Source organism: Ischnura elegans, chromosome 8, assembly GCF_921293095.1.
Source record: "Ischnura elegans chromosome 8, ioIscEleg1.1, whole genome shotgun sequence".
In the NCBI taxonomy this organism is placed as follows: domain Eukaryota; kingdom Metazoa; phylum Arthropoda; class Insecta; order Odonata; family Coenagrionidae; genus Ischnura; species Ischnura elegans.
In genome coordinates, this window is record NC_060253.1 from 102,573,047 (window position 1) to 102,596,261 (window position 23,215).

Genomic DNA, 23,215 nt, shown 5'->3' on the forward strand with positions numbered 1-23,215 from the left:
ATCTGGTAGAATTAAGCCCCTTAGCAATGGCGATCCTTATGGTGAGCAGGAGTGCCCAAGTGCAAGATATCCAGATAGCAATAAAAATTTTGGGTAAATGCTACAGTCAGCGTGAAAAATGTATAAAAATGTTACCACAGACTATGGGTTAATCATTCCAGGGTCTCCATTGTAATTTTCCTTAGTTTAATGCAGAATTTGATGGCGTAGAGCTGCTTTCCATTGTTTTCCATTTAGGATTGCGACCGCACTTCTTTACAGAGGTTCACAGAAATCAATGTGCTTATTTTCTGCTTGGCCTCAAGTGATGGGAAAAAGTATTGGACTCTTCGGAAGGCTCCCCTTTATCGCAGCTAGGTGGTCTGATCGCTCTATAGAAATTGCCACGGAAATTCAGTCCTACTACTCTTTGATCCTGCCCTTTATGTACCTTTTATGTGTCTCAGCCCTGCAGACTGGCCTGTATATGTACACCGTTATGGATGTGGTCATCTAGAAATGCCTACCCTCTGCAGTTTTAGCTCTTTATATTAGTCATATTTAAATGGTTTTAAGCACTGGTTGGCCTATTATTGTGCTAAGTCGGTGTGGGATACCATTTATTAATATTAACTTTGAAACCATAACTGATGGAGCTGGGGACTAACTGATTGTATTTAATTGATGAAATATTCTCATTCAAAACTTAAAATGGGTAAACTGTAGGTTTAGGGAGTAGTGATGGCTGAAGCCATTGTCAACTGCGTGTTTGAGTTCTGAAGCTGGCTATAAAGAAGATTGTATGTAGGGAATGTCATTAACAAGCAAGCTATTTCAAAGATTTATAGTCTCTCTTTCATTATGTTATGATGGAGAAATATCTTTTCTAAATTTGGTCCAAAATCCCTGCTACCCCCTGGTGTGACATTATTTTGTTATTCCAAGCTTCCTCCCCCACTTATATGCATACTTGAACTTGAATGGCCACAGCAGAGTGAATATGTACTAGTAAATATTTTTTGTGTAGATGCTTTGGAATTTTGCTGCTGTAGTTCTAGTGCTGTAGAAATTTTGTGCTTTTTTGGTGCGTTGTACCTCTTTCCTTATAATGTAGATTTTGGGCATGGGCTCTAAGTAAATGTTTGCATTATTTTTCTCTTCAAGATAATTATAATCTCTTTTAGCATTTCCATTAGTTTCTTCTGTACTTTACCTAGCCTAAACGTAAATTAAATGCAGTGATAGTTAATGCTGGATATGTATGCATTGAATAAATATGATTCAATTGCCTTATTTAAGTAAGGTAAATAGTAAAATACCTACTTGAAAGTTAAGAGCATGCTTGTTTGCTTTACAAGGGCATTGAAGCACACATTGATTGTGTATCAGCATATCTTTATTGCTTTGTGTGAAATATTTATGTCCTGTCTCTGAATTTTGCTTTACTTCTGGCATTGAAGAAATATACCTTGGCCCAATGACATGCTACTATGTTTCCATTTTTAACTGAATGTCTGACAATTTTCCACAGGGCGCATTGGTACACCTCACTTCATGGCTCCAGAAATTGTTCAGCGAGGGGAATATGGGAAGGGTGTGGATGTTTGGTCTGCAGGAGTGGTCCTACACATACTCCTGTCAGGCACTTTACCATTTTTAGGCACTAGAGATCGCCTTTATGCTGCCGTTTGCCGGGGAAAGTTAAATGTGAGTATTTTTTCCCTCTGTCCCTCATATATATGTAGTTGAAGTTAACAAAGCAGACAAATTGTTTTCTCCAGTTGATTGATATTTTTATGCATATAAATTATTTATTTAGTTTTTTTTAATTTCAATTACATTTAAAATACAATCAAAAATCTTGTTATTCCATATGTCTACCCTGTCTCAACATCTGTTGGATGGCATAGAAAATCCTATTTATCAGAAAAATCATCAGCAAGAGTAAATTATTACTCAAATGTTTTATCAAAACCTAGAAAATAAGCCATTTCTTAAATTCATGTCTATAGTAACTGAGCGAACCAGTTTTATAGGGGATATCATCCATCCACTTTTCCATTGCATGAAAATTTAGAGTTGGGTGATTACTTTAATTGCTTCCAATTTAAATGTTTCCTGCTCTGTACATATATTGTCATCTTATGCGCAAATAAAATTACATTGATGGAATAATTTGGAGATAACCATTTGATGTTGATGTGAGCCTTTCAAAAAATGAATGATGTTTTGAAAATTAAGTACAACTTTAACCTTACTATGTGAATGTGTCCATTACCATGGCTTTAGATATTTTGTGATCTAGTAGGCCAGAGTTAAGTTGTTATGTGGAAGAAAAAGTGAGCAATCTCTGCAAATCATGTATTCATGCAAAGAATAGGAGGATGGTCATAGATCTGGAATAGGCAGAAGCAATTTGTGTAGGCTCTGTATGAATGCAGTCGCTGGCAGAGGTGATTGAATATCAAGGAAATAATTGGCTGAATGAGGACTATGTTGGACCAGGAATTTTGGATGTTGAAATATAGAGAGCTCTTGGGTTTATATGAAGGTAAGAAATGCAGCGGGTGTGGGCAGCATTCTGTTTAAGTTTATGAAGAGTTTATGTAAGGTTGCGAGGCAGGCAGGTAGCCTGTAATTTGCTTCGGGGGAATGGTGATGGTTTGTGGGTTGCCTATACTTTTTCTTTCAATTTTCTTGGATCAGAAACCATAAATGTCATCAAATCAGTTGTTAATTTTGTCTGCATATTACTGAAACTTAAATTCATCATTGGTGATTCCCAGACGTTGAGAAATGGAGTGTCATAGGATAGGTACCCCTGGACTTGTGGTCTCCAAAGCACAAGTTTAATGCCAAAGTTGCCATTAGGGGAAATAGGTACTTAGGGAGGGGGCTAAAGCTGCCAAAGCCATCTCCTACCCCATCCACCTGTTAACTGCAATCTGATTCATCCCCCTGAGCACTACCCTGTGTTGCAGGACCATGAAAGCGCAGCCTGTACAACTTACTTCCTCCAGTAGAGACCTACCCTCCACCCTCTATCCTCCGGCAGCAGAGTCAAAATCTTGTCCTCAAGTGATTCATCTTCATGCTCTTCATTGGGATGGAATGTTTCTGCAGATACACCCTAATTTTTGGGCCTTAGTACTTTGTGTCCTTGAAGGCATGTGTTCCTATCGTCTTAAAGTAACCAAAGTTTAGCGTGTGAATTTAAACTTCATTTTGGTAATTTTGAGACTAGAAAAAATTCTGAAAATATGGGCTGGCCCAGTGGGCATTCATTCTTTAAAATATTGGAGTAGGTTTAAGGGCCTGATGACACATTTGAAATCTGTTAATAGCTTGGGTTGCACAAGTGAAGGTAGTAGATTGAGAATCAGGGAGGACAAGCATTGGGCGAATGTGAGACAAAACTCTCCAATGTCACCTTAGCTGTTTAAGGCGAATGGGAAGGAAATGGCTTGCGACAGATGTAGGAGTTTAAATGGGAGCCTTAATGTTTAAGTCTATTACATATATGGGTGATCAGGCACTGATTATCCAGTCACGAAAAGACTTACACGCATTGGTGGATGTATTAGGTAAACAGTATAACCAGTATGAAGGTTAATCACTGGTAGACCAAGGTCATGGGGTTCAGTGGTCACAGGTAGTGATGGACACCAGTGGCGCAGCGAATGGGGGATAAAACCCCCCCAGAGCTCAGAGAAACTTTTAAGTTTAATGCATTTTACTTCATCCTGATGGACAGTGTGAGTGAGTTAGCACAAACATGCGACTCCAGACAAAGATTGGATTGACTCGCAAGTCACAACTTCCCCTCTGCATGCAACTCATCCTTCAAACACGACTTGCTCTCGTGCAATATGCCTCCATGCACTTCTCCTCTCTGTGCATCTCCCACTCTGATGTACTAGATTGGTTGCGCCAACGATGGGAAGCGATGAAGCCTACCCCCATTCCTTTTTTTGTGCACACTGCCATCTTACATTAGTAAGAGAGAGGTAAACAATGATAAATAAATGTTCATACAGAATGGTCGGATCCTTTTACTTGGAGGAAGCAGTCATCATCATCATCATCATCTTAAGTTAATGATCTCAAGATTGGTTTGATGCAGGTCTCCATTCCACACTCATATCCACTAGCATCTTCATAGTGACATTTTTCTTCTCTTTTACATCCTATATAACCTGTCTTTTGTAACAGCCTGACGAAAAAATAGGAGAAGGACAGGTGGAGGGGAAGAAGAGCAGGGGATGGCCCTTAAAGAGTTGGGATACAAAGGACAGAATTGTTGGAGAGCTGATTGAAGGAAAATGAGCACAGCAGAAAGTATATGTTAGAGGATAGTAATGGCCATGGAGGCATTATTGAATAGAAAAGCATTGATGGGAGGATAATTATATATGATTGTTAAGAAAATGTAAAGATTATTAAGCATAATTCTACATATACAGGACATAAACAGGCCTGTGCTGGGCGGCCAGGATACCGGAACGTATCCCAGTGTGCCCTGCAGCCTGAAAATCCTTGGCCCCCCTCCTGTTCCAAAACTGACAAATTTTACTGTCAGAATACCAACATTGAGCTGTTAACTTCATTTCAAAGATGTTTCATTTAACATCGTAATTAACACCGTCTTGAGTAAATAAAACAATTTATAAGTACCCCCTCATCCCTTGGTAGTCCTCCCCTTGCATAGTGCTGGTGCCCTCTGGCCATAGCCATTCACTGCCCTGTAGGTACGTTTACACTGTGGAGCAAAATCTTGTTAGAGTTTGACTGCTCCAACGAGACTTGATTCTGGAGACGGTGTTCAATGGTGAGAGATTTTACTCTAGCGAAACTATCTCGAGGGGTTGTAGGATAGCTACAGTGAGACTGAGTCTAGAAACTGTACACACTGATAAGAAATTTTCTCTCACGAGACTGCTATTGGCGTTATTCTCTCTCCTCCATTTTCAAATTTTCTACAATCTACTTCATTGGTTTTGCTTTTTGGGGCCTATCCCAAAATTCCTTACTTGCGGTATTTCGAAGTTCTGGGTTACTGAATGAAATGTTCTTGGGTCTTCCACCGGTTGAGATTTTCCTGTACTGAATATGTTTTGCCAAGCGACTCACAGTATTCCTGATGACAACCAATGAGTCACTGGTCGAAATGTCTACCGTAATCAGGCAATTTGCGTGGTGAGAGCGATTTGAGAGTATTTCGTTCGACTGAGACTCCAGGAAAGCCCCAGATCATTTTTCTGCATAACTTTCGAACGGCTGAATTGAATCAGAGGTCAGTTTTTCCCCACTTTTTATCCATTTCTTGCAGAAAGTATTGATTTCCTCTCCCGATAGAAGATACTCTATGTGACACCCTTGATAGAGTGAGAGCAGTCTCGTGAGACACTCTGCCTTTCTGTTCACACTGCCGTTCTAGTCTGAGAGCAGCTCTACCACTAGAGCCGAGAGTCATAGTAGCTAGAATGACTGAGAGATGTTTACATTGTAGACTCTTCTGGTAAACTGCTCTCGTTGGAGCAAATCTAGCTAAAAACTCTACCGTGTACACGTACCTTAAGAAGGGGTCCAACACGAGTTTGGACAGAAACATAGATGGTGAGGAGGTGGTTGAGAAGAGACTAGGAGCTTTTGAGATCCAGGAACATTATTATAAAGAGAATGTATATATTATCTCTTATTTGATGTCAGTATGCAGCTTTTCTCTAGCCATGCAGATAGAGAAGAAATTCAGGAATCAGGGCAGAGACCATCCTTACTATTACCAATGGCTGAGTTCAATTTAAAAAGCACATTTCCTGATTCATCAATTTCACTTAATATTCATATTCATGGAGTTTTGTGGGATGACACAATGATAGACCTGCCTGTTGGTAACTTTAATTATACATAGTCAACTCTGAATTAAACCTTGGCTTAATGATGGAAGAATCTTTGTCCAATGTTTAGGGTCTGAAAAGATATGCAGTAAATATTTGAGTGCCCTTGGAGTGTTTATGCTATGCTGTAAATGCTCCTGTTTGGTGCTTGTTTATGCCAGTCCAAATACTTTTTTGATGGGTTATATCATCTACAACCTTTTGCCTTAAGAAAGTTTCCTAGAAAGTGCCTATTTATATGGTTCATTAGCAGTTTTTCATCAATTACCCTGATATTAGGATGCATTTATATGCCATCATAAATGTGTCTTATGTTTGTTTCTTTTAAATTGGATTGTCTATGGTCATGTAACTGTCAACCTTTTATTATTATTTCCTCATGGTATCTATGGCCTGCGCACGATTGTGAGTCCTAGCTTACTTGATTGGCATTTATCTATGAGATTTTCCAATGTATAATTTTCATTTTTATTCTACCTCTTTGGCCAAGCAGTTGGATCACCCAAGATGGCAGTGCATCAGTGAATCTGGAAAGGATTTGGTGCGGAGAATGCTCACCCTAGACCCCAACCAAAGGATAACTATTCAAGGAGTTCTAAATCACCCATGGCTTAGGGTATGTATCAATACGTATGTTTACAAGTACGTACATTTTAATATTTTTTGTTTAACTCCTTATTATCATAAGGGGAGCCAACCTAAACTTGTTGTAGTGGCATAAATGACTGTGGCAATAATGGTGGCTTCATTCTCCGGGACTCCGGGAATCCGAATGTACATCTACTGTGGAGTTACTGCGTTAGTTAGTTGTAGGTTTTCACTATTTATTTGTATTTTATGTATTAATAAATATACTTAGCAAATAGCTATGTTGACTCAGTGCATAACATGTGCTACTCTGATGGTTGGTGTTCCCCCTTGCATTGCCATCATTGGCATACTGCAGGGGCCTAACATTTAGTACCATATGCTTCGCTACAATTTCCTTGGGAATTAAGGAACCTGGATGGCATAGTGTTCTGCACTGTGCCCTGTGCCAACTAAATGTCTGTGCCTCAATTGCCAGCCAGGCAAATTGTTTTGCATGGCAATTCATGTAAATTTCACTGCTGATCAAATGGAAGGATTAACCCTTTCGCCATTTACGATGAAAATATGTGGCAAGACGTTTCCTGACCTGGGAGAGGAAAGCCTCAAATTTTCGTCAGAGATTTTCCTACCCAGGCGAACGAATGCCAAAAATATGTATACGTTTCTTAGCTCTCCCCCCTCTTATGAGGGTCACGAGTTCGCGAAATCTCAGTTTTGGCAGCTAACAAAGTACCTACCCACGAAATCCGGGAGCAGGTTCCAGGACCCCTCGTCTTATATTAGCCCTCTTTGTGGTAAGGGACCACAGTCATACATTGGTTCATTCAGTCGGTTTTCAAAATAAATATTTGTTCCTTTCTTAAAATATATAAACTAAGAATTGAATTCCTTGTCTTTGGAGCAGTGTTTACAATTTAAACAAAATTCTACGGTAAATATTCACTTGTATATCAATTTCGGTACTAACATCAACATGGAAATTGTTCTGCATTCAATGCGTTAATATTGACGGTAGAGCTTTGCTAAAAATTTGACAATTCCCTGAATAAAACAAGAAATTCAATTCGAAGTCTGCAATTTAAGAGAAAGTAACAATTATCCATATAGCTAATTCAAATAAACAAAGCATGATTGACCACGAACCAATGGCGCTGGTAGGGTTATAAACCCCAATAGGAGGGAGCCCAACTACCCTCGGACTACAATGTAATGCGGAGTCCCCGCTAGGAAGGGTCAAAAAATGCTTGATGCTGAGAATGTGTGATTATCCGCAAGACCCTTCTTAACAAATTTCCTGCAAAAATGCTCCATACTGAGGGGAAGGAAGGGTCTCTTGGGGCTCAGTCCAGCAGTCATACTAAGGGGAGAACTCCACCACTTCGAAAGGGTTAAATAGTTCAGTGTGCATGTTTGATGGCCCAAGTTTGCTCTGTCAGTGGCGCAGCGAGGGGGGGTTTTGGGGATAAACCCCCCCATAAATTTTATTCCAGGTTAACCTTCGCAATGAAATTGCTAGTAATCATAAATTCAATATCCTCATTTTTAACCAAGCTAATACAGGGAGCAATCTATAGAGCACTTCTGGAGCTATTTTTTCATTTCATGCCTTATAATGTTGCCATTTATAATGGTCATAGGAATATTCTTGTTTTTGTCAACAGCTACAGTTAAAGATTCCAGCAGGGTTATTCCACTAATCGTATGGCCGGGCCATAAGTCGAAATTGACCATAACTACGGCCTCAAGACATACGTATGCCTTCGAGTGATTCTACTCTGAGCGAAAGGCCATAAGTCGGGCTGTAGCTATGGCCTAAAGGCCGTAATACTATGGCCTGCCTAGGAGGCCGTCATAACACAGGCCATACGAAATAACATTGCACACCTAAGGAGTTATAAAAGAAATTTCCGAGGTGTATCGATTATGTAGCGATTGTTTCAAGAAATATATGAATACTGCGGGGGAGCACATATGGATTCATCGGGCAATGGCTAGATATATAAAAGAAAGACGTCGATTTCATAAGGAGGATACGGGATACATGTAGTTAATCTGTTCGCATACCATGATGATATATTTTCATTAAATATTTCCGTGCCTCAAAAGTTGTTGCTTACTTTTTAAGTAGATATAGTGGATGTACTAAAAGTTTGCTTGTAGTTAAAAAGTTAGAAATGCTTTTTTAATGGATGCTCTGTTAAAGTGAGTGGAGGAACGGGCTTTTATATGCTTTCTGTGCTACATTTGCGAGCAGATTTCTTACTTGTTTCGAAAAGCTGTAGGTAGCTTGAAATATCTGCTATTAAATGTTTTATATTTTAAGATTCTTGTAGCATTATGATTCTTTAGGGAGGATATCTAGGAAACATAGGGCAAGACATTTTTTTTTTGGCAGTAAGGCAATCTTCAGTGAGTCGATGCGTAAAGGACAAATGTCGTCCACAAATCAAGGAAAGAATGATAGTCTCATATTGATGTTTTAATTTTATACAGCTACCTAAACATAAGCCTCTGATAATAAAATTAATGAAACTTAAAGTTTCAATTTCATAATGAATCACTGACTTGCAATTTTCCACAAAAATAAAATTTTTACTTCGACTCGAGTTTCAATGATACTACATCATTTTCAAGTAACAACTGAGAGAGGAGAAATGGGGTGGAAGGTCCTCAAGGAGCTGGTTGGAATGGGTAGAGGTGCAAGGCGTGGGGGGGGGGGGGAGGGGAGAGTGGAAAAACCAGAGGAGGTAAAAAGGTTGGGAATTGAAGGGTTTTTTCCCGGGTTAACAAACTTGAACATAGAAATGAATGCATTTGAATACACGTGGCGGTCTTCTTATCTTCGGGTGTTTCCGAGGGCCATCCGTGAATGACGTGCGGAAGGGGGGGGAAAGACGTCTTCTGTGCCCGTGGCTCAAGAGTGGAATCGGTATAGGCCATAATTTTGGGTCAGACCATAAGAAACTTACGGCCGGCCATACGTATGGCCCTGTTTAGCAGAATAGCCCTGCAGGAACATACAAAAATCATGGAAATACTTGATGGAACTTATGAAAGACTTGCATGTCTAAGGCTTTTTCCTTTCCTTCAATGTAATATCCATTAAAATACTTCTAATATATAAAGGGTGTAGGTATTTGGCTGTGGGAAAAATACTTCTGAGCTGAATCATAATAGATAGCCATCCCTTTGCAATTTGCGTCGTCGGTAAAGACGTATGGTGCTGAGGGACAGCTTCAAAGTGCATAGTATGTACATAGTTTTGGCTTGGAGTGAGCAATGTCATTTATGAGTCAAGTATATTTATGAGTAGAGTTTTGCTGAGGAAATCAGTAGTCATGTAGTAATTGACTTTTTGTGAGAGAGTAGTAATCAATAATTATAATCAACTTTTTTTAGGGCTTATATGTTTGAAACATTGCTTAATGTCATGATATTATCACTTATTCTCCTTCCTAACATACCCAAAAAATTGGTCTAGTTAAAATATGCTTTCATATTTTTAAATAGATAATACCATATCTAGAGTCAATGAGAGCCATCTTTGTCAATTTTACTAGAAATATTTTTCAATTCTTTCAGAAATTTATTATCAATTCCTTTTTTCCAAATAAATATGCATTAAATGGTGAACTGAACTTGCAATAAGTTGTTCTAAGCTTTTTTTGGGAATTGTAAATAAACCAAATGTCTAATTTATTTATGTATGTGAGTACCCAAAGCTTTTGATTTCTAGTTATTTTTGGACTTACAACGTTAAATATGTATTGAGTTTGAAAATTTTAATGAGTTATTGTAATCAGCATCCTGAGATTTCATGTGCCAAATTTATGACTCTAAAAATAATTTGCAGTTAACCAAAATATGTGTCATCAGAAAAGGTAATAAGTTAACTTTTGCAAATTGATTTAACAATTTTCCTTTTGCATGAAGGATCGTGATAAAGCCACGGCCAGAATACACTTATCGGAGACAGTAGAGGAAATGAGGAAATTCAATGCAAGGCGAAGGCTTAAAGGGGCCGTTCTGTCTGCCGTGTCTTCTCCACGTTGGCAGCTTGGAATGTCCACAGCACCCCCCTCCACTCCACCCCCGATCACATCACAAACAGTTCCTGGAGAAGGACCAGGAGGCATTGGCGGCGGTGTTATGTGCGACGATGGTTTCCTGGACTTTGGGGAGGATGAAGCCACTTCCAAAGGTATGTCTGTGTTTTCTTTTGGTACCACTCATGCTGTTATTCAAGGAAATAATCACATTGTATGATGTGAGGCACGATATGGTGGAAGTTCTTAGTATTAGTAAAATTAGACATTGCAATATTTCCACTGAGTTTCATTATGACACTACGTGTTTCGTCATTACAAACAACATTATCAAGTGTTGACTTGATAATGTTGTTTGTTATTGATAATGTTATTTGTCAGCATTATCAAGTGTTGACAACAAACACTTGATAATGTTGTTTGCAATGACGGAGCGCATAGTGTCATGATAAAACTCAGTGGAAATATTGCAATATCTAATTTTAATAATGAAATAATCACAGGCTAGCCAGTGGCTTACTTTTATGAAGTCACTCCCAAGTAGTGATGGCATGAAGAACTCCTGGGGGTCTATTCTCTAACTCGAAGCTCCCGTCGTGGTAGCTTCGAACTAGCTACCAGAATTGGCTACCAACCTTATTCTCTAACAGGGAGTAGCTTTCTCAGACCGAGAATTTCTGGTAGCTTTCTCAGACCGGATATGGGGTATGAGAAATATTTCGTGCGAACTCAGTTTTTACTCTTAGAACCAATGAAATCGCTCGTTACATTTCGTAACCTGCGGGAAAATCATAATGTAGTCGTTCTCGGCTGACTTTTTCTTCTAGTTGAAATTAATGTGCTTTGTAAATTACGAAATGCTGAGTGCCTTCAGCTTTCATAATAATAGAAATACGAATAATAATAGAAATAATTATATTTGGCTAAGCGGCTTTTATATCAATTCAATAGTTTCGATCGATGCAGCACTTTATGTCACGATTGATAATCATGTAGGCCATGTAAATATAATGAAGAGAAAATGTTAGTAAACTACCAACACATTAAACCAATGCTGTCACATTGTCGTTCTAATTCCCGAGAACTTTACACTCAGCGCTCCTTATGCTTTTGCCTGTTTGATGCAAAAATTTTGGTGACCAACTGTTTCTGTGCAGAGATTGTTCCTTCTTGCACTGCGAGAGAATATCGCAATAACATGTGCATACGATAAGTGTATATTATTTCGGGAATATCTTCAACAAAGTTAATGGGAAGGTGGAGAAAATTATGTTTGAAAGTTACGTCATTTCACTCAGATTGGCCTAAGCAATCATTTTAGGCTCACAATATGCTTCAAACGATATTTACACAAAACTCTACTGTCGTGCCGTTCTCACGACGGCTAAATTAATATTTAAATGGTTTTATGAATAAGTATTATATGCCTACCACCAAGCTTGCACTATTGCAAACGAGGGCGATTCATTAGAACTTGACCATCATTATGAAAAAACAACCTATTAAACGTAGTTCCTTCTCCCAATATTAAAGTCATATTATATTATTGTTTTTGTGATGACTTCCTCCGTGGGCTTCTGGAATATCCATGGCTACACTTTCTCAAAATTCAAAACAAATACACCAACTTAACTACCGGCACTGAAATTAAATGCGTATATACGGCCAAAGACACAGAAATGAAAGCACAATGATATCATGAACACATTTATTCATTGGAAGAGCAAAAAAATTTATTAATAACTATAATAAAACACCTTACATTGCATTATAACACAATAATATATCCACCCCCTGGCGAAAAAGAATGGTAACATTTGTGTAACCTAATGGTAACTTTTGAGTGTACCATTAGTGTAGGAAAATGGTAAACTCTGTGAAGGCTGTGTGTAACCATAGTGTACATAGTTATAACTCCAGTGTACAATCTGTGTAACTTTGTGGTAAAGTGGCCCAATCTGTGTAGGTTTTGTGTGTAACTTGTGTAACAATTGGCGCTGAATTGTGTACAGTGAGTACAGAGTCTGCAGTGGTACATGATGTGTACATGATGTACACTATAGTACCATTTAGTACACAGGTGTACAATAATGGTAACAAGGGTACCATGCAATTAGGATTAAAATTAAAAACATAAATGCAGGAATGTTTAAAAATCAATCTTTATTGCTGTTTGAAAAAGAACTATAAATCATCAATTGTTGCATCCTCTACTCCCTCTTGATGATCTTGATAGTTCCTGTTAAATGAAAAAGTAAAATTAAGAACATTTGTCAAGCAAAATTTTATAACTTGATAAAATGGACAAAAATTTGGTTTAATGCATAACATTACACTTTCTGTCAAAACAATCTTTCTTTTTTTTTTAATGAAATGAAACAGTGGTTGAGAGAACCTTATTTTTCACAACATTTTCATAAATAACAACCCCTTAAGTTACTGCTCTTATTTATTTTACCTCATACCATGTTGATTCCAGCCAACTTATATTAAGCCAATAGGTAAAATAAAATTTGAAGTAACTTACGAAGCCAGGCTCCTGAGATTTTCTTCTTCCCCAAGCCAATGTTATGTCTTCCATTTAAATCGCTGGCCAGCTTTGACAACATGGTCATCACCTCTGCGGACTTTTGTGCAACCATTAATCAAACTCATTTGGTTATTAACAGAAAAATAAATTCTAGTAATTTCATGCATTTATGTTATCACAACTCTATCTTCTAACAGAATTTTAAAAGAAGCCACACTAATAAACAGCTTCAGAATACTTCCACAAAGATATCAAATTTAGGAAATTTAATCTTGTTATTCAATATAACTTAAAAGTTAAAACACCAATTGACATAATATGGGAAAATTAATTACACACTAATGCTACAAAGAAGTGAAAACTGCACTACTGATTAGGATGATCAATATGATGGCCTTTCTTCTAGGCATCCCTAAATTTGTCATGTCTAAGCCAATGCTTTGTGTAATTTTCTAATTCCTTGGATGAAGCACTTAGGTGATAAAGTCGAACTGCATCTGTAAAAGAAGGGGTATTCTCTATGACAATGATATCAACAACATGTAGTCCAATTGATCATCATAGGTAATTTATAAAATTTTTGAAGGATCAATTTATATGGAAAATAAGGAAGAGATATGTTAGACAATAACTTATGTAGTGGGGATGAAGAGCTTAATAAGAAATAAGTCTTACTGAAGAAAGGGATAGATGTTTTTTGGGGTGTTTTCACAAAGAAATATCCTTTTGATTTAGAATTGCCTCAGATAGTACCTCTCCTCTAATGATGAAAAAATGTAATATAAAACTTACCAAAAATTATTGTTTTCAGGCCAAGCTCAGAAAATACTCTTTTATTTATGTAGCCTATCCAGCTATAGTTGGCTTCCAAGATGTCTTTCATGACATAGGTACCGGATAGTTCGTTAAAATCATTTATTTAGAAGTGTTGCCTCCAATTAGGGCCAACTCGGAAATCTGCAATGAAATAAACAAAGTATATACATTGTAATCTTCATTTTCAAAGGTAGATGCGTCAAGTCTTTCACAGAATTGTAAATATTCATGATGATAATATTTTATAGGAATCTGTCGCATGAGACATTTTGTATAACAATAGTTTCACCAGCATTATTGCCACCATCTTCAGGTCTTATTGACAATTCAGTTATGTCCTGTTATGTACACTGCATTCACAAACTGACATCCAATATGTATTAAAACCAGTTGAAATATTATTTTCCGAAGATATTATTTCTGCCCCAATTCCAACTTCTACTGAAATTGCCAGCAAATTGTGAAAATTGATAACATTATAACTCTTTATGACTTTCATTGCAATTTAGGCATTCGTAAAAATTGTACTGAAGCACAAATCAATACCTAAATGATAATGATCGGAGAGAGTTAAATTGATGGCTATGTTTTGAACGGATTATTAATTATTATAATTCTTCGACGTATTTCCAATGGTTATACATTTTCAAGAAAAAACTCTTCGTATACGATTTAATTGAGATTGAGACTGATACTTTAATGCCATAACTAACTGCTAACAAAGTGGATTCTTCTGCGAGAACCCTGATATTTCCACTTAATCGGTCTGAATGGATTGTATTTTTACTATGGCCGCGAAAGCAAAGATCATGCTAAATTGTAATTAAACTGTGAACATAGTAATTAATAATCTTAAATACTTATTGGACAGAAATTAGCGGTTCATTAATCGTACTAGTACACACGAAAGATTACATGCACAACCTCGGTGATTTACTAACGACTAGAAAAAATGTTCCATTTACTTACATGGTCAGCTCAGCAGATATGTGTTGATGCTGACAAGGATATATTCTTATATCTCTCTTCGTGCCGCTAGGATCCACTTTACCCGGTAATTCAGTACACAGAAACAGACAGGAACTTAATCCGGCGTCGATTTAAAAAGTCCCTGAAATAGTATTCTACCAATTCCTTTTTGCCAGTCTTCATTGCGAAACACGGATTATTTACCTCTTCCGTTGCGTACTTCAACGTAAATTTGCTAGTAAAATAACATTCTACAGCATAGCTTAATTCGTAAAGTCACAAAATACAGTAGCTGCGAATGTTTCAGCGCGACAGCTGTTGGGACATGGTATGCAAGATGGCCGCCGGTCGCTTTGGCCTTTGGCGCAAGTTTCAAAATACGATATTTAATCCTTTATATTAAAAAATAATAATCACATAATATAATGGTATCGCGACACAGTGGTAAAATTGTGATGACATTTGTGTCCCCAAAAATAGTGATTGATGTGTATATATTGAGTACACTTCTGGTGCATGAATAGACTGGTAACTTAGTGGTACAATCTGTGTAACATCTGATGCATCACATTGAGTACGGCTGTGGTATCAATGATGTACAGGATGTACAGACTGTACGATTTGTGTAACTTTGTGAGTAGAAAAGTGTAGTAAATGTGTAATTTTACATAATGTACCATATTTTTACACATATTTGTTACACAGATTTTTCGCCAGGGCCTCTCTACGGTCTGCATCTATGTAACACTAAACTCTCTTCACACAATCACTTCACAACAAAGATCGTTGCTAATAATGCAAAAATAAGACATCCATCTCTGTGCAGTGGATACATTGGCATTGGTAATGATTTCAACGCATCAATTTGTACCGTCACTATACAACAGTCTCTCGCAACATCAATAATAATCACTGTTTTCGGGGTTTTCTTTTCACTAGTAATGACTTCATGCAAAATAAGATTTCACGTGATATAAAATGATTGAAAGCAACATTTTTCTTCTCCAAATAATGAAATCAACTAGTTAACGCGATCGATAGTTCACTCCGAAACATAGATGTTTAGTCACGAAATTTGTCACTCATGCCCACTACTTTGTTAAGAATACAATAATTGAAGGCTTCAAATAATTTACGCAGCATTCCCGACCTCATTAAAGAAAATAATTACGCAAAACAACAAAAATAGTCAACACTTTTCTTGTTTACCACTCAATCGCTAGCCGTGTCAAGAAAGACTGATGGGATAGAACAAAAGATTAGCGACACGCGCCACTTGGTTCACGGCGGTTCATAGGAATTCCCATGGCCCTATGGGAATTCCCTATGTATTTTGATGGTAGCTAGCTGAAGCGCGGGGTTCGAGGGCGCGCTTCGCGAAGCTACCGTGGTAGCTAGTTTGAAGCTACGGAAGTAGCTTCAAATCCCATAGAGAATAAGGGTTGGAGCCTAATAAGCTACCGGTAGCTTCTGCAAGCTCCCTTCGCCGGAGCTTCAGCGTTAGAGAATACAAGTGGGAGCAAGTAGCTTAATTAAGCATCTTTCCACCAGAAAGCTACCGCGCTTCGAGTTAGAGAATAGACCCCCTGAGCTGCCTTACCACTCACAGCACACTCGGAAGAGCCGCCCGCAAAGTGCGACTCAGTGTGGGTTGTGGATGGGAAACTTTTATCCCGCGTTTGTTAGGCTTGCTTGGATTGTATTGCCAAAATGCACAATGACCTTGAAAACCCTCAAGTTTCTCATCAATGGTTGTATATTCACCAATAGTGTAAGCACTTTTACAATCGCTGTAAAAATATTCAAATACGTATCTCACGAATCGCAGCTGGCCTATCAATTTTTTGTCTTCCTTGCTGTTCTTATTTGTATTTTCTGTAATTTTTGCAAGCATTTCACTACCAAAAAATCATTGCCAGCATGCTAAAACAGAATACTCACTGTTTGGTGGTGGAAACTCTGGCACAGTTGAAACTTCAGCGAGGAGAGGCCATTCGATTTCTGTTCTCTCTCTCTCGTGAGAATGACTGTGCTCTCCGTATGTCTTGGCCACCAGGTTGTGAAGTGAATACGCTTTTTGAGAAGAGGTCAATGTATAACAAGCCATCACTGCTAATACTGTGTGAAAACTTTATCGCACTTGCAACTATATCAGGGAAAGCAATAATGACTTCTCTGACATATTCCGATGTGAATAGTTTTAACTTTCAAAATATCAAGCCGATCAGGCAGGAGAAGAATCTGTACAAAGAATAGAGTTTTAGATGTTAACCATAAAAGCTTTTATATAAGCAACGTGTCTATAGAGGCAATAAGGGAAAAATAGTAGACTAAGAGTGAGAATAAAAAATGTAACGCGAGCACTCACGTAGAGCCTGAGGGGCTCAGACCGTGTGCATATGAAGCAAAAGTATCATATTCCAACCTGATGATAGATTGATTGAGATATGCTGTGCATGTAAAACGTAACCAAAAGAGTAAGGAAAAGGTAGAGAAAATGTGAGCGCATTGTTGAGAATTGGTCAAGAACTATCACGGAAATAATAAATTAACAATGTGAGCCTAGCAGGCTCTGTGCGAGTTCCACAGGGTTAACTTGAAGCTGTGTTTATCATTGCAGGTATCACTCACGTAATGCTATAGATAGGTTCCTGAAAAGTCTCGTGTTGATCAATTAAATTTTTTTGTGAAAGGTATATTTCAGGCAGTGTAATTTACACACCAAAGGATGGCTATTCTGGGGCCTACTTAACCCTTTCACTGCTGTTCAATCTCTGAAAACCTTCTCCTCACATGCAGCAAAAAGGTTAAAATGTGTTTTGTTGGGCCATGGAACAGATACTTCCTCCAGGATGGGCTTGGTACACCTTTGTAGGGTTTCAAATTCAGGACCCTTTCCTTGACGAGCTCACCCTTGCTGGCCCGTCTCTTGGACCCTCCGAGCAGGGGGCCTCCCTCCGTAAAAGTGATCGCTCTGACTGCATTTTGAAAATCAACCAATCAATCCAATCATCAAAAAATGATTGTTTGCATCACACTCCTGCCAATCAAGCAATCAAGTACGTCTTTGATCCGTGTTTCTGCGATGAAAAATAACAATTTTATTAACTTTGCTAAAAACATGGCTGTGGACCACCAGAAATTGGCCATTTTAACAAAGTTAACAAAATCGTTATTTCTCATTGCAGAAACACGGTTCAAAGACATACTTGATTGCTTGATTGGCAGAAACAATCATATTTTGCTGATTGCATTGATTGATAGATTTTCAAAATGCTGAAGAGAGATCACTTTTGGGGAGGGAGGCCCCCCACTTGGAGGGTCTAAGAGAGGGGCTATCGAGGGTCAGCTCGTTGAGGAAAGGGTTCCAGATTAGCGACCCTTCGGAGTGCTTCAGCAAAAGTGCTGAGCGCATGGCAGGGATGAAGAAAAAGTATGTTCACAGCAGCTGCCGTGCAAACGTGCCAGGTACATTCACAGCAGTGTAAGGGTTAACATCCAAGGGCATCAATACACCCTTAGTGTACCAAAGGATGACTTTTCTGGAGCCTGTTCTATGTCCATGAGCATCAATACAGTTATGTATTAGGTCACAGTGACAGAAAATCCTAGTGATTATTATCTTTTGGAGAGGCAATTACTTCATTAATATATTGCATTTGTTCTTCTTAAGTTCTATGCTTACAAAGAGGGAAAATGATATTTTTGAGAAGTTCTGCATTCTGAAGTTTCTCACTGAATTTCATTAGATTTTTTGATGTACATGAGCATTGGTTTGATTCTATGGTTCCTCCTCTCTGCACTGAACTTCTGTTAGCTGGTTTCTGATGAGATCTTGCCAGAGCACTTCATTTTCCTTCTTTTTTTCACCAATTGTTACTGACTATCTAGTGGGATTTAGTACACTACAGGTAAAGAAATTTGCTGAAAAATGAATAAGTTGTTAAAACTCCTAGAATCAATACAATCAACTACAAAAAACTTTCATAGATCAAGCAGATGCCCAGGGAAGATATTAAAAATAGCCACCACTACTTTTAGGTCAGTTCTTCAAAAGGCTACTTCTTGGTCTTCTAAAAGTTACTGGAAGTTTTCTGCACATACATACTTTTATTTCACGACTGGTTTCAGTACATATGTATTATATTCAGGTCCAGAAGATATGACATTAATATATTAAAATTCTTCAAATTGAGCCTGGAAACACAATCTGTACTAGCATAAGCCATGGCAGCTTTCCAGGGACTTCAAAAACCTGTCAGGGCATTGCACATGAAGGCACCACATGTTGCCCCTTTAATTCTTGCAGCCAGTGGCGCAGCAAGAGGGGGTTTCTGGGGGGTCCAGACTCTCCCAAAATATAAAAACACAATTTCTTTCCTTCATTTAAGAAAACATAATATTGAAAAAGCATATATTTACAAAAGATTTCTTCTACAAATGAAGTTTTTTTCGATTATGAAAAGTGTTAAAATTGGTTTAAAACCCTCTATGGACTTAGTACCCTGTTTTTTTTAAATTTTCCCACCCTGGTTTTGAACCCCCCCATGAACAAAGTTCCTGGCTACCCCATAGCTTGCAGCACACTGATTCCTAGAGACAGTATTTAGCCAATAAAAGATTTATGGGGTAGTATTTTTCTAATTCGTTAGACTCAATCTAGTTCTAGTCTCAATGGATAGGTATAGATATAGACTTTCTTGATTGAAGCTTTCGTGGCTCATGGTGATTAAAAAAGAATGACCTACGGGTGTATGCCATGTGTCGTAATGGAGATTGCCCCGACGTTTCCCGACCCACTGCTGGTCACTTCTTCAAGGGAACGATGCTGGGATTAGGTTTTTGCTGTCTTTTTTATTTCAGGTGGGAGGGGTGGGCAGAGGGTGTGAGGAGTTAGGACTGGAGGGGGAAGATAACGAAATGTTGCGGATGACTGGGTTCCAAGTACTGCTGATTCTCAATCCGGTATCTCTGTTATATGTAGTTATTCTTGTTCTTCTTTATTTCTATGGCTTCGCGGATGAGTTGGTGTTTAAAATTTTTTTATTTCCCAGCATCATTCCCTTGAAAAAGTGACCAAAAGTCAGTCGCGAAACATCGGGGCAATCTCCATTACGACACGCGGCATTCACCCGTACAACACTCTTTTTTATACACCCATGTCTCGTATAGCGCAATTTCGATTAGCGCAATTTCGATATAGCGCAAATTCGTTCCTCGGGGAAACATTGCAACGCAGTGTAGCCTAATCACATATCTTAAACGCTCTCGTGATAAAACGTGAACTTGCGCTAAGTACACACGAAATTTCTATCAATTTACGCATATTAATATTATTTCTTGCCTCAAATCTTCTTTTTTGTTTATATATTAATCGAAATTCATTGCTGCGCAATTGCCAAAAGTATTACTCGTCATTGGGTCTAGATAGCCGGCCTACCGAAGATTTATCTCGTCTCCTTAACAGAATGATAATAAATAATTTAGATCGTTAATTTAGCGTGGGGCTAGTGGAAAAGAGTTTTTTTTCAGCAATACGGTTTGAGACGTATTTTTGCCGTCGTAGGTTATAAAAAAAAATACCGGGCGATTGCCTTCCAGGTAGAGAGTCTACGCTAAAGCCTTCAAGGTCATCGGTATTCACGGGGGAGAAATGGGGCGGTGACCGAGTTGCGCATGAATAGCATCAACACATAAAAGGGTCCGCTATAGTGTCTCAAACACAATGGCTTCGTTCCCTCCCCGCAGTCATAGCCCTTCTGCGTCTCAGGAATACAGTTCAGCAGAAGAAGGTGATTTAGATAGAGCCATACAGGGTAAAAACCAAGAGAATATGGCAAAAAATAGGAATGCGTGTAGAAAATTCAAGAATTTATCAAGAAAAACCATTAACCTAGAAGAGGACTTGAGAGAGGTCAATTGCTTTGAAAATGGAGAGCGTCAAAGCGATATTGCGCGGAAGTTTAAACTCACGATGCCTTATTCTGAATAAAGACGAAGCTAAAATATCAGTTACCTCAGCCGCACCAACTTCAACCAAGCGGTCTACACATACGGAAAGTTCATGGTGAATCAGTACTAAAAGACGAGAGTGGTAATCGCTCCGAGACATTAAGTGAAAGCTCCGGTTGGTTCCAGAATTTAAACGGCAAGCAGGTATTTTCAGTGCGGCGATATCAGGTGAATCTGCAAGTGTTGATAGCGCAGCCACCACAACATTTTCTGATGAACTCCAAGCTGTTATTGAAAGTGGCTCCTTTCCCCCTCAACTAGTTTTTAGTGTTGATGAGACGATATTCTTTTTGAAAAGAATGCATTCTCGTTCATTCATTTTCAGGGAAGGAAAACCTGGGTCAGGTTTCAAGGCATTTAAAGACTGTTTCACGTAGCTGCTAATGACTCGGAGGACTTCAAATTAAAATGATTTATCATTCATAAACTCCGCTAGCTATGAAATGGCATTTAAAGTAGCATTTTCCTGTCATTTCGATGAGCGACAAAAGGGCCTGGGTGACACAATAGTTGTTTTTAGACTAGTTTGAAAAATCATCAACTGCCGGCAACGCATTACGATCCCCTGAGATAGCAGATGTTAGCCTACCCGCACGACAGGACGGAATTTCGAAAGCACGTAAGAATTTTTTTTAACGTGAATAAAAGTCTTTGAATGCGTGAATACTATCTTTAAAGATGTTTTAAACTATAAATATTTATAGAAATAATGTTTTCTAAGGCTTTTTATGGGAATATAGATGTTTTAGAGGAAATTCAATACCCAAGACCTATGCTACCAGGAACGCATCCCTATCTTCCCTATGTTAAAACGCTCTCGTATAACGCAAATTCGTATAGCGCAAAGACCCCAAGGAACGCATCCCTTGCGCTATACGAGACATGGGTGTATATAGACTGTTTGGTTGATGATTATTTTCCAGTGGCTCCTGACTCAATATTTACCGCTAAAATTTTGGAATTTTGACAAAAAACATTGATTATGCCTTGAAATATAAGGTAAAAGAACTGGTCCCTAACCCTGAATATGTAATATTTATATGTCAGTGGCTTAGCCTGGGGTGAGCTCCACCCTCACCTATTCTAAACCAACCTTTAGTTTCTATTCAGGTGATGTACTGATTTATCGATAGTCCTGTCCTTATTCATGAAAGAAATGCAAATTATAGGAACAGCAAATTTGTAATTGCATTGGCGGTGACAGCACCCCAACGATACTGCGATCATTTCTCCTTTTATCACCTGTCCAACCTTATCCCAGTACCTGCTCACTCTGTCCTCACTATATTCTGGTGAAGTGTAAACAGCTTCAGGCCACGGGGAAAACTCCTACTGAGGTATAGACTCAGATCCGTTATCTTAAGTGAGTCTGACTCTGATCAATCATTTGAAAAAAATTATATATTGACATGCATACCCCAAATCATTCTTTTATAAATATGTACAGCTTACTGTTATGTCCAAATTGCTCTCTAACAGTTGAAGTTTCACATCTTATGTTTACAGTAAAAACTCATGGAAAAGCAATTGTGGGAGATGATCATCCAGTATTTTAGAGTGTCAATAATTATTGAGTCTCTTCTTTATAGTTGTTTAAATTCCTACAAACACACAGCCAGAACTTTGCTTTTGGGAGGGCTTTGATGGTGTGTGGGCTGCCTATAATTATTGATAATTTTCATTCAAATCGCATGTAGTGGCAAAGCCAATTGGGATAAAATAAAATCACTCTGTACTTTCCACACAATTGTGTGGAATTTTGAAAACACAATTACTTTGCTTCATAAAAGAAAGCAAAATATCGGAAAATCCTTAATTTACAAAAGATTTCTGTGAAAAATGAAGTTTTGTGATTGTGAAAAATGTTAAAATTAGTTTATGCCCTCTTCGTTGTACCCTGTTTTATAAACTTTTATCCCTGATTTTGGACCCCCCAGAACAAGATTCCTGGCTACCCCACTGATTGCAAGCATTGTAAATTGATTTAAATACTATACGTGCCATTAATTGAGCAATAAATTTCATTCATATTGCTGAAAGTTAAAGTCATCACTTGTTTCAACAGAAACATGGCCGCAGTTATTATGGTTTGGTATCAAATAGGAATTTAATTTTAATTGAATTCTTGTCCAAAATTTTAAACTTTAGGGCTCTGGCAGCATTCTGTAATACTGTCCGATTTTAAATCTCTTTTTGCAATTTTTGATTTATTAATACACTCTTGTTTGAATACTTGATATTCTTAATGCATCCCCTGCTAGAAAATTCTGAAGAGATTCCTTAAAAAATCTATGTCTCAATAAATTAAACCAAAATTCTATGCAACAGTACCTACTCATTGCATTGTGGGTAAATCAAGGAAGTAGAGTACTTGG

At 38.1% G+C, this 23,215-nt stretch overlaps 1 protein-coding gene and 1 long non-coding RNA gene across 2 annotated transcripts in view; one reads left to right on the plus strand and one right to left on the minus strand.

Moving 5' to 3' along the window:
• Positions 1-23,215, plus strand: part of LOC124164475 (peripheral plasma membrane protein CASK-like) — a 527,806-nt gene that overhangs the window by 489,192 nt on the left and 15,399 nt on the right. The window contains exons 7-9 of the mRNA XM_046541802.1: positions 1,511-1,686; positions 6,370-6,492; positions 10,401-10,668. Coding sequence (XP_046397758.1) covers positions 1,511-1,686; positions 6,370-6,492; positions 10,401-10,668 — 567 coding nt within the window. The remainder of the gene's footprint in view (positions 1-1,510; positions 1,687-6,369; positions 6,493-10,400; positions 10,669-23,215) is intronic.
• LOC124163395 lies at positions 12,660-13,999 on the minus strand. Its single transcript, XR_006865764.1, has 3 exons — positions 13,836-13,999; positions 13,041-13,540; positions 12,660-12,752 (listed from the first exon to the last, which is right to left on the minus strand). It is a non-coding gene; the product is annotated as an uncharacterized LOC124163395 (long non-coding RNA).